Source organism: Alexandromys fortis, unplaced genomic scaffold (assembly GCF_014885135.2).
Source record: "Alexandromys fortis isolate MF-2015 unplaced genomic scaffold, M_Fortis_MF-2015_v1.1 scaffold_28, whole genome shotgun sequence".
In the NCBI taxonomy this organism is placed as follows: domain Eukaryota; kingdom Metazoa; phylum Chordata; class Mammalia; order Rodentia; family Cricetidae; genus Alexandromys; species Alexandromys fortis.
The window spans coordinates 583,074-594,272 of NW_026067901.1; the positions used below are offsets into that span (position 1 = coordinate 583,074).

The following is an 11,199-nucleotide window of genomic DNA, read 5'->3' on the forward strand; positions in this document are numbered from 1 at the left end:
GCCACGACCTTGTGGTGATATACAGATTAATAGAAATGGGTTAAATTAAGATATAAGAGTTAGTCAATAAGAAGCTAGAGCTAATGGACCAAACAGTGATTTAATTAATACAGTTTCTGTGTGATTATTTTGGAGCTAAGTGGCTGGGAAAAACAAGCAGCTCCCCCAACAACAGAAACCCCCTATCCCTGAGCTACAAAAACCTTGTCTTCCTCAGATCCAATACTGACCTCTCCAACCCTGCCTTAGGGGGAGGTAGTCTTTGTACATGAATAATAAAAAAGCTTCCTTTAGTTAATTGGCCATCATGGGTTAGTGGTCTTTCTTTTCCCATCTTTGGGATTAATGTGTGCAAGTCTCAGCTCAAATGTTTCTTCTTCAGAAAGGTTATTTCAGACCCCCTCTCTAAAACAGGACATTCCCATAACACTTGCCGGTCTATTAAGTTCTTTCTATACAGACTAACCGTGTGCGCGTGTGTGTGTGAGAGAGAGAAAGAGAGAGGGGGGGGGGATTAGATACATGCACCAAAATCAGAGAACAAACTGAGTTCTCTCTTTTCATTGTGTGGGTTCCAGGAATTGAACTTTGATCATCAGGAGGCATGGCAGCAAATATCTTTAATCTGTAAGCCATCTTGATGGCTGGTTTTTCCTGCTTTACAAGTAAGAGCCATACAACCCAGGAAGCCCCTCAACCTAGAAAGGCAGCTCTCAACCTGTGGGTCATGATCCCTTTGCCGGGGGGGGGGGGGGGGCGCGTCAAACAACCTTTTCACAGGGGTCACCTAAGAACATCAGAAAACACAGATATTTACATTACGATTCATAACAGTAGTAAAATTATAGTTATGAAGTAGCAACAAAAATATTTATGAGGAACTGTATTAAAGTGTTGCCCCATTAGGAAGGTTACGAACCACTGGTCTAGAGCAGGTCATATGATTAGTCCTCCTGTTTCCCAGGGGCACAGCGAGGAGGAACTCGGCAATAATTAAGGGAAAGAAAAGCTAGCTGTCCGTACAGAATTATTCCATCCTGGCTCTAGGGGGCAACCTTCCCCAGCCTTGAACCCTCGTATTCAGCTATGCAGGTCCACTAAAACCTGGAGACCTAAAATTAGCTTGTGAATTTTCTTAGATTCTTCTGCCCAGATCTTACTTACCTCATCACCCTGTCTTCCCCATCCCCAAGGTGTTCAAAACTGAAGCCCTTGGTAATGGCAGCCCAAGGCTGTATCTGACACAGGGAAGGGGTCCTAAATTTCTTCTTCTGCTTCTATTTGTTTGAGACAGGGTTTCTCTGTGAAATCTTGGCTGTCCTGGAACTCCCTCTGTAGATCAGGCTGGCCTCAAACTTACAGAGATCTGCCTGTCTCTGCATCCCAAATTCCGGGATTAAAGGTGTGGGACACCACTTCCCAGCTATCTCTCTCCACTTCTGCATTCCCATTTTTATCCTGAGGTCAGGTCTATGGACTAGAAAACTTTAGAAAGAACTGATCTAGAAGGTGAGCTGCAAGTAGGGCCCCAATCACTGAAGTTTTGAGGCTCCATATTCAAGGTGTTGAAGGAGACTGTTCCTTCATTTCCCAACCGCCCAGACCCAAATAATCACACAGAAACTATTAATTACATCACTGTTTGACCTATTAGCTCAGACTTCTTATTAACTAACTCTTACATCTTAAATTAACCCATTTCTATTAACCTGTGTATCGTCACAAGGCTGTGGCATACAGGGTGTTTCTATTCTTGCGTCTTTCTCCTTCAGCAGCTACATGTGTCTCTCTCTAACTCTACCTTCTCTCTCTCTCTCTCTCTCTCTTCCAGTCTGACTATATATAGGTTGAAGCAGCCTCTTTATTAACCAATGGTAATAAAACATATTCATAGCATACAGAGGGAAATCCCACATCACAGGAGTATCTCGGCCCTAGAAATCTGATCCCCAGGTCTGGGGTGACCTTCTGCCCCTAGAACAGGGTCTTAGGGCTGGAATAGAATTACTTGAAGTCTCCCTTCACAGTTAGTCCCCATTTCTCTGCTTACCTGAGAGCCTGGAGCAGTGGGTCTCAACCTTCCTAATGCTATAACCCTTTAATACAGTTCTCATTTTGTGGTGACCCCATCATAAAATTATTTTTATTGTTTCTTCAAAACTGCAATTTTGCTACTGTTGTGAATCCTAATGTAAATATCAGTTTTCTGATGCTCTTTAGGCGACCCCTATGAAAGGGTCATTTGACCCCCCTCCCCAAAAGGGTCACAATCCACAGGTTGAGAACCACTGGCCTAGAGTTTCTTTCAGAGCCCAGGGCGATGAGTGAGAAGATGTCAGGCAAAAGCCACGGTTATTTGGACAAAAGCTAAAAGGGCATTAGAAGGAAGGGGATGATGTTACCACTATAACAGCCCAGGAAGAGCAGGGTGAGGCCCCAGTCATAGGACCTATTTGAATCTCTGCTTCCCCTCTCCTCCGGAGTGGGGAGTGTTGGCGTGTGGGAAACAGAGGCCAGGTAAATCCTGTGTTTACCTCAGCAGGACTGCAGCCTCGGGCCTACAGTGCTGATTCACTTGGGTGAGTCGCTGCTCGCTGAAGCGGGTGGAGGAAGAGTCAGGCCGCGTCAGGCTGCAGCTATGGGGTGGAAGGCCAGCCACTAAAGCCTGGCACAAGGAATGATGAAGACTCACGCTGAGACTGGAATTTGGGATGGGTTCATTACCCGAGGAACTCCCCCGGAGGCTTCCTCCAAAGCAGGCAGATCCCTGGTAATGAGGGCAGTGGTGAGTAAAAACTAAAAACTGGTTGATCTCTGGCTTCTTCCAGAGTAGGGACCCAAGCGTGGCACCCGAGGGCCATGCTTGATGACCCCTTCTGGAGGAGGAAGGGTTGCATCAGCGACGGGGGGAGGCAGTAGAAGCGCAGCTAAGCCATGGGCAGGGTGGAAAGGCACAAAGATAGATCTCTGCGGGAGCCAAAGGAAGGGAGAAAGGACCAGTGGAAGGAAAGGGAAACCTCAATGACCCCTCTCACCTCAGGGCACCCCCCCCCCCACAGGCTGCCCTGGCACACAATCTGATTGAAGCAGAACCAGTGTAATGGGTGAGAGGTTTGCAGGGATCCCAAAGCCATTTCCCCCTCAGTGGCCACGGATTTCTCCCACAGAGGGCTCTTGGAATAGTGGGCACGGTGAGTGTCTGGAATGGGGCAGGGAATATGAAACTCCAAGGGAAGTCTGGCTTAATTGTTGCCGTGACGAAACACCATGGCCAAAAAGCAAGTTGGGGAGGAAAGGGTTTATTCAGCTTTAACTTCTAAATTGCTGTTCATCACTAGAAGAAGTCAGGACAGGAACTCAAACAGGGCAGGAATCTGGAGGGCAGGAGCTAATGCAGAGGCCATGGAGGGGTGCTGCCTATTGGCTTGCTCCCCATGCCTTCCTCAACCTGCATGTTTATAGAACCCAGGACCCCCAGCCCAAAGATGGCACCACCCACCATGGGCTACGCCCTCCCGCATTGATCACTAATTGAGAAAATGCCTACAGCTGGATCTCAAGGAGACCTTTCCTCAGCTGAGGCTCCTTCCTCTCTGATGACTCTAGCTTGAGTCAAGTTGACACAGGAAAACCAGTCAGTACCAAAACTGATGCAGGTAGGTCACCTGCAGGGAAAGCAACTGGGCAGTGGCTCAGTTTGTAATGACTCCCAGGCCCATTGGGGAGGGCGCTTCCATGGAGGCTTGAAGAGTCTGGGTAGTCAAGGGATCGGGCCAGAATTCTTACCACTCCTGCAATGTGTCTATGTGGAGCATCTGACTGGCCCACCCCTTCCCCTGAAGGTAACAAACCCTGAGGAAGAGGAGGAGGAAGAGGGAGAGGCTGAAGAGCAGAAAGCAGTCCCTGTAGTCCTAACGTGGGAAGTCTGAATAACTGAGGCCGCCCTCCATTCCAGGCAAAGTCGTCTGTGGCGGTCTCTCAGTTGGATTTATAGACATCCCTTTGGCTCTCTGCTTCCTTCTCTGGTTTCCATCTTTGCACCTCCCCTGGTCTCTGATCAGGGCCTCTCTGAAGGGAGGAAATGGGCAGTGGATCTGGTGCCAGGAAGTCTTGGACTGTGCAGCTTCCTCTCTGGCCCCAGCATTTCCTGAGCAGGATTTGGGGGCAGGATTGGGGCAGGTCTGATGCTGGAGAGAGATTCTATTCCTGGCCTAAATGCAAAGCTGCGCACCTTCCCCTATTCCTCCCTCCTCAGCCCTAGCCAGTACTCAGGACAGCTGGGCCAAGCCAGCAGTCAGGCCTGGGATGCAGGAGGCCTACCCAACAGGACTTCTCTCCCGGGCTCCTATGGCCACCACCTTGCCAGTATCCAAAAGCAGGTATCAGGGAGGGCTGGACAGAGTCCAAAGGCTCAGCATAGGTGAAGATGGGAACAGTTTAGTAAAGTCTGGGAACACTGGAAGAGGGTCCCTGGGAGGAGTGGTGGTCTGCAGATGGCCAGGTGGTCTTCCATGGGGAGATGTTAGCTGAGGAAGGCAGAAGGTACTGGAAGAAGGGGAAAGCGAGTCCCAACTGGAGTAGCCATTTCTGAGTACTGACCAAGGTCAAATGGGATGTCTCCAGGACATTTGACGTCTCTTGCGCTCATGTGCGTGGTGTGTGTATGTGTGTCTGTCCCTTTGTCTGACTCCCCTCCTCCTAGAGAAGCAGAAGCCAGGCTATCTGATGTGTTTTGGTGTAACACACATTTTCTGAGTAACTGGCCTGCTCTCCACTGCAGGCCCTTCTAGACTTGGCCTTATGCCTTCTGTGAGCCTGTCTCCTCCCACCAGCTCTCCACCCTTTGGTCAACACCTCAGGTCTTTTCAGAAAGTGTTTCCTTACCCCTCTGCCACCCACCGAGATCTTGAGCACCAGCAGGAAGCATGTCCCTATTCATGTTCCAGCAAGATCCCTGCTAGTCCTCAGACCCGCCTGTAAACCCTGCTTGCTCATTTCCCCAACTTAGGGAAGGCAGAGACCAGCCTTCTTCTGCTCACATCCATGTCCAAAGTGGCCCATGAGTGACCGGTTCTGACCTGCTAGTCCTAGGAAGGTTTGGCTTCGTGCCCATCAACATTCCAGCTCCCTGCCTTTGCCCCCACCCCAGGAATGGGCAGGAGAGGACAGGAGTAACTGAACTGGAACCACTAATTGGAGAAGGAGTCTAGGAAGAGATTTAGAGGACTTTCCGGAGCCCAGAGACAGAGTCCAGACAAGGGGGGGGGGGCTGGGTGCTTGTCTTTATCTTTCCCCATAACTGCTTATTCTAGCCAAGGTAGAAGTCCAGGGACCCTGGGAGAGGGCTGGCATCAGACCTTAACTCCTCTGCTGTTTATTTCAGGTCACTCTCCAAACTGCCTCTTTTCTGCAGTTCCACTGAAGGCCACACGTTAACAGCTTCTTCCACCTCCAATGCTGTGAAGAGAGCTTGTGAAGGAATAAGGAACGTGAAGGAAGGCAACACCTTGAAAATAAACCGACAGGACCAATGCTTCTCACTGACCCACATCTGCACGGTGCGGGTCCAGGTCCGCAGCAGGCGGCATCTGATTTCCAGAGTTCTCCTTGACTTCATCTCCATCCAGAATCATGACGCCAGCAACTATTTATGCCACATACTGTGCTGACGAGGGAGACAGAAAGATAACCCCACTGGATGTTACGTTCCCAAAGTCAGTCTCTCTCTCTCTCTCTCTCTCTCTCTCTCTCTCTCTCTCTCTCTCTCTCTCTCTCTCTCTCTCTCTCCTCCCTCCCCCTCCTTCCCCCCCACCCTCTCTCTGGCAGTCTCTTGTAGTCCAGGCTGACGTTGAACTTGCTATATAGCTGATGACCCCCTTATTCTCTTGCCCCCACGTCTCCAGGGCTGGAATTACAGGCATGTACCGACATTCATTTATTCGCTGCTGGCGATGGATTCTGGAGCTTTGTGGCATGCTAGGCCAGCACTCTGTCAGCTGGGCTACCCCACCAGCCTGTGCCCGGAGTTTGGGGGTGGCATCAGCTACCTGGTTCTACAGCACAGTTCCTGACAACTCCGGTAAATGTCAAACGAATTCAAGATTGTTATTAATGCTGAGGCACCACACTGAGAGGATGATGGGAGGTGCGGCAGAGGCAACAATCAGGGATGGGAGAGGTGGTTGACAGTAGATAGGAACACGGGCTGTCATTAGGCGCCCAAGTATAGCTCTACAGTTTGCTGGCAGTGTGACCTTGGGTAGATTACTTCACCTTTCTGTGCTCCAGTTCCCTCAGCTGCAAATCAAAGGTGTAAGGAAAGAAAAGTGTTTTTTCTGAGAGAGCGAGCACTAAGATGAGTGGGCTGCCACCGCTGGGTGGTAGCAGCAGCAGTGGGGAAAGGAGAGGCGTGTTATTGGCTGACCCAACCACCTAGGTGCCTGATTGGCTGTAGGAGAAGGGCACTACCTTACAGGTTTCTTGCTTAGGCGCTGGCAGGACTCCCGGAGCTGGGAGGCAAAGCTGACTGGAGGAGGAGTTCCCTGGGGCAGGAAGAGAGTATTGGGCTCGTGGAGCCCCCTGGGGCAGGAGGAGAGTGTTGGGCACGTGTAAGGTTCCAGCAGAAATCCAGAAAGCTGTGGGCTCAGTGTGTGCAAAGTCAGCCAAGAGGCCTAGCTGGAAGAGACACAGTCCAGAGTCAAAACCTGGTTCTCAGCACCCCCTAGGCTTTCCTACCTCCATGCCTAGACACCAGGAGAACCACCATATACCTGAGAGACAGCGGGTCCTAGGGGACCTGTATTCCGGCAGAAGCTCTCTTGAAAGGACAGCCCGTATCAAGTGGATTTGATGTGCCTCTCACATCCCTTGTCTGGTCCTCTCTGACCTCCAGAGCCAGAATGGGCAGGGTTGGGAGCATGGCTCCTGATGCGGGCTTTTGTCTTTGTAGGAGCTTTCCTAGTGTTTCTAGAGTAGGACTACACAGATTCAATGACCCTTTGGGTAGAATCCCTCAGGGCTCCAGCACTTTTGAGATGGAAGGTCTTGAGCACATTATATAACATCTTGGAGAGTCAGCTTCCTCATCTGAAAAATGGGATAATGGTAATGTCATTTCACAGGGTTGTTGTGACAATTAAGAGAATATAAACGAAGTATTAAAAACAGGACGTAGTGCCTGTTAACTTTAATTATTATTTCTCTGTCTAAGGCACCTACCAGGCATGTAATGGCAGTTGGGGAGGGTGGATGCTGCAACAGGCATGGCATGCCCACCTCCAAGATGGCCCATCTGCCCGGATGTCTTCTTCAGACATCCTTCCCTGTCCCGTGGCCCTCAGCCTCAGTGGAACATCTAAGGAGCAGTAATTGCACTGGCTAGGTCCCGTCTATCAATCCCAGGAAGACCCACTGCATGGGCAGGTGACAGGAAACCTGACTCCTGCCAAGAAGGGCTGTCTAATTATTTTTGGTGGCTCAGGTCGCTGCTGACTAGGTAAGCACAAAAACCAGCATTGTGGCTTCCTAGGACAGAGGGAATGAGAGCAAGCTGGGCCAGTGCGTTTGGGACAATCATTGCTGCCGTTTGAATGACTTTCTCAGGTGCTTCCTGTGTGTTAACTACTTTCCTCACTGCCGTGACAAACAAAAGCAGCCTAGGAAAGGGTTGGAGTCCCAGTTTGAAGGTCCAGGCCCTCAAGGAGAAGGCGTGGCGACAGGGGCACGTTGCACTGTATGCCAGTCAGGAAGGGTGAATGTGACTCTCAGGCCACTGGTCTTTTCATTCTCTGAGGGGCAGTGGTCTATGGGGATCATGGTGTCCTCATTCAAGGTGCATCTTGTCTCTGAAATACCTCCAAAGGTACCCAGAGCTTCCCCCTTAGGTAAAGCAGAGCCAGACAGCCTGGATGGGATCGTCCTTAGACAGGAAGCAGGGTCAGGCACATGGTTAGATCAACAGGTAAGCAGGTATTCTGCCTTGTCTCTCGTCTCTCGGCATTGTTCCCTCCTGCCCTAAGTGGGGCAAAGGGAGTAGGAAACAGGGACTTTCCTACTCCACAGCCAGTTCCAGGGAACTCTTCTGCAAGACCTTCTAAGCCAGATCCGGTATCCTGAGTGCCACCACGGCACCCCCAACCACAATTCCTGCCCAACATTCCTGAGACTATTTCTTATCCTTTTAGGCCAAGTTTCCAAGTCATTATTCCAAGTTCTAAGAACTTGAGTGGTGGGCAGGACTCCTTCCCAGGTTCCCTTCTTTCCTCGGAGGAGCAGTGAAACCCCCCCCTAGCGTGTCTCAAAGGGTAGGAGCCACAGGCGACATGGAGTGTTTGTTCAAAGTACGGATTTTCCGTTTCGTGCCGGTCAGATGGTATCAGAATTGGAGGAGTTAAAACGTTCGTGCTAAAACGCCCCTGGGAGAGAAAAACTATTGAGACACACACGCATTAAAATTCGGGTTTTTTAATGATGATTAAAATTCTCGCATCAAGAAATCAGTTCTGGGTGGAAATGGACTTAGCTGTGCTGGATTTAGCACCCCATCCCCCCAAGCAGTGGGAAAGGAGAAGAGAATGGGCTAAGGGATGAGTCCTTGAACGCTGGGGGCGGGGCCTGTGCCTTCTAAACCCTCATTAATGTCCTGAGCAATTATCGGGCGCCACGGAAATCGCCGTCCCAGGTCACAGTCTCTGTCCACTTGGAAGCAGGCATGAGTGAGACGAAGTGCCCGCCATCTGTGTGGCACTAGAAATGAGGCCCAGGGAGATGTGGGGCCTCGGCTTTTACCTAGCCGGGCATAGGGGAGCCCGGGGGGAAGGGGAGTGAGTGAGAGGCGTGACCCTTTAAAGTCCAGCCTGTCTTTGAAACTCTACCATAAATCTAAACCCTGGCACAATCTATGCATCTGCTCGTCCCTCTCGCCATCTGGAATATCGTCCCGCCCCTCCAGCCTCAATTTCCCAATCCGCGCTATTGGGAGGGCAAAGGTGGAAAGCCAGACATCGGGATTCCCCACAAGAAGATTGCTGGAGACCCTGAACCCAAACGGGAGGCCGGATGCCCCTGGTCAGGAAGCAGCCCCAGCCCGGATTTCCCTCTCGGGTGGGGCGGCCATGACTCACTCTCTCCCCCTTCCCTAGTTTCCTTGTTTGCATTTCTCCTCCTGGCCACGTGGCGGCGGGTGCAGCCTTTACCGCCCCTAACCCGGCGCCTGGGCTGAGACTGGGGCATTCACCCTAAGGCACTTCCTACCCGCTGGGGCTTCGGGTCCGGAGCCTGAACCCACTGACGTAGTCCCGGGTAGGGACTCCATCAACTGTGGGTCCGGCCCCTTCCCCTATGAGCACCCCTACCGTCAAGCCTGTGCCTCTTCCCCGCCCCCTCGGCCTGTCCAGGGGAGGGGAAGGGGCGGGCAGCGCAGGGGGTGTGACAGCTCCCGCCCGGATCAGTGCCAGCTGCAGCTTCTCTTGAGCGCCCTGTGCCAGCTGGCGCTTACATCTGGAACCGAGGAGAAGGCTCGGAGTTCTTAGTCTTTGGGGAGGGGTGGGGTTCCCCACTCCCCTTAGACCTCTACTCACCCAGGTCGAGCCCCTTTGCCTAGCCCTGCATCTTGCTCCTCCAGACAACCTGTCCTGCTGGGAACTGGCCCTTCGCTGCCGCCCGGGTGTCGCTAGCACCCACACCCCTCCAGGATTCCAGGTTGGAGCTGCCCTGGAGCGCACCAGGGATCCTCCAGCCTCTTGCTAGAGCGTGCACCGCTGTGTGAGTTGGAGAAGAAACATGAAGGTGGGTAAGGTGGAGCCCGGGTCAGAGCCAAAGAAAGCTGCTGAAAAGGGCGGGAGAGGAAGCCGACACGTGGGGAGTTTGGGTGGGAGGTGGTGGGGAGGAGAGTTTGAGGCTAAGCTGCTTCTGGGGATCTAGTGTGTGTACAGCCTCAAGCCGGGAGAGGTGGACATGCCTGCAGGACATGGGCAGTGAGGCGAGGCACAATTCCAGGGAGGACTGAGAAGGGCCCCATTTTTGTGAGCCAGCTGGAGACCCCTAGGTGCGCCAAGCCAGCAGGACCCGGGGCAGGTCTTCCTGTCCCTCCCCCGGCTCCTGGCAGGCTTGCTGCACCTCCGCCTGACCAGTCCAAGTGCAGAGCACGCTAAACGTGGTGTAGTGTGGAGATCCAGCTTCTCCAGCCGATGGCTGTCCACTTTTTTCCTTAAATCACAGGTCAGCTGGCCAGGTGAGAACCACTGGCAGGTGGGCCCAGCTGTGGTGGAGAGTCCAGCTGTGGGGGCATCGCAGGTGGGAAGTCTCCCTGACGTGGTTCCAGAGGGCACGCTGCTCAATATGGTGCTGAAAAGAATGCACCGTCCCCGGTGCTGCTCTTACCAGCTGGTGTTCGAGCACAGGCGGCCCAGCTGCATCCAGGGACTTCGCTGGGTGAGTACCCTCCATCTACCCAGTCTGGACCAGGGCTGGAAGAGTCCGGACTGCAGTGCTGGTGGGCCAGGCAGCTTGCTCTAGGGGTGCGGAGTAAAACATTTGGCAGGGCAGCTTGGAGTTGGTATGTGTGGCAGACCACATAATCAGAGCCTTGTGTGTGGCGTGCTGATCTGCGCCCCCATTAGGGCTTTATCCTTTATCCATCATCTCCTTGTACCAGGCATGGACTTATGTGTTGTGATTTCTTTCTGTGTGGCAGTGGGAGATGTGGGGCCAGGTCAAGTGGGGGTGAAATCAGCTTGGTTACTGTTCTGGACACATCACTGTGGCAACGGTCTCCTTTGGTGAACAATTGAACCAGACTGATTCTGTTTTTTGCTCCTGGGGTGAGGCATTTGTGTAGCTAAAGCTTGGCACCTGGCCATAGGGGACTGAAGAGGTTTCGGAGTGGAGAATGTCTGCTGAAGGAAGGGAGTGGGAAGGATGGGGACTGGAGGGGGGGGGCACGGTAGAGAAGCCAGTCCCCAGGATACTCTTCCCAACCACCAGGCTTAACAGTCCTGTCTATAAGCGGTGTATACCTCTGTGTGTGTGTGTGTGTGTGTGTGTGTGTGTGTGTGTGTGTAGGGGCAAGGGTACTGAGTGGAGGGTGGCATGTGTGTGTGTATGTGTGTGTGTGTACTGGGTAGAGGGTGGTGTGTGTGTGTACTGGGTGGAGGGTGGTGTGTGTGTGTGTGTGTGTGTGTGTGTGTGTGTGTGTAGGGG

At 52.4% G+C, this 11,199-nt stretch overlaps 2 protein-coding genes across 7 annotated transcripts in view; one reads left to right on the top strand and one right to left on the bottom strand.

The window, feature by feature from the left end:
* Positions 1-248: 248 nt before the first annotated feature.
* Positions 249-11,199, bottom strand: part of Pced1b (PC-esterase domain containing 1B) — a 538,744-nt gene continuing 527,793 nt past the window's right edge. Inside the window, exon 2 of the transcript XR_007589745.1 lies at positions 249-260. The gene's annotated coding sequence lies outside the window, so the exon portion shown is untranslated. The remainder of the gene's footprint in view (positions 261-11,199) is intronic.
* Rapgef3 (Rap guanine nucleotide exchange factor 3) overlaps positions 5,900-11,199 on the top strand; it is a 32,713-nt gene continuing 27,413 nt past the window's right edge. Inside the window, exons 1-3 of one of the 6 annotated variants that reach the window (XM_050129786.1) lie at positions 5,900-6,079; positions 9,623-9,786; positions 10,219-10,431. In XM_050129786.1, the coding sequence (XP_049985743.1) occupies positions 9,781-9,786; positions 10,219-10,431 (219 nt within the window). In that variant the 5' untranslated portion in view covers positions 5,900-6,079; positions 9,623-9,780. Of the gene's footprint in view, positions 6,080-9,135; positions 9,301-9,340; positions 9,787-9,914; positions 10,046-10,218; positions 10,432-11,199 lie in introns of those variants that run through there. The other 5 variants (XM_050129782.1, XM_050129810.1, XM_050129802.1 and 2 more) reach the window with 5 other exon arrangements.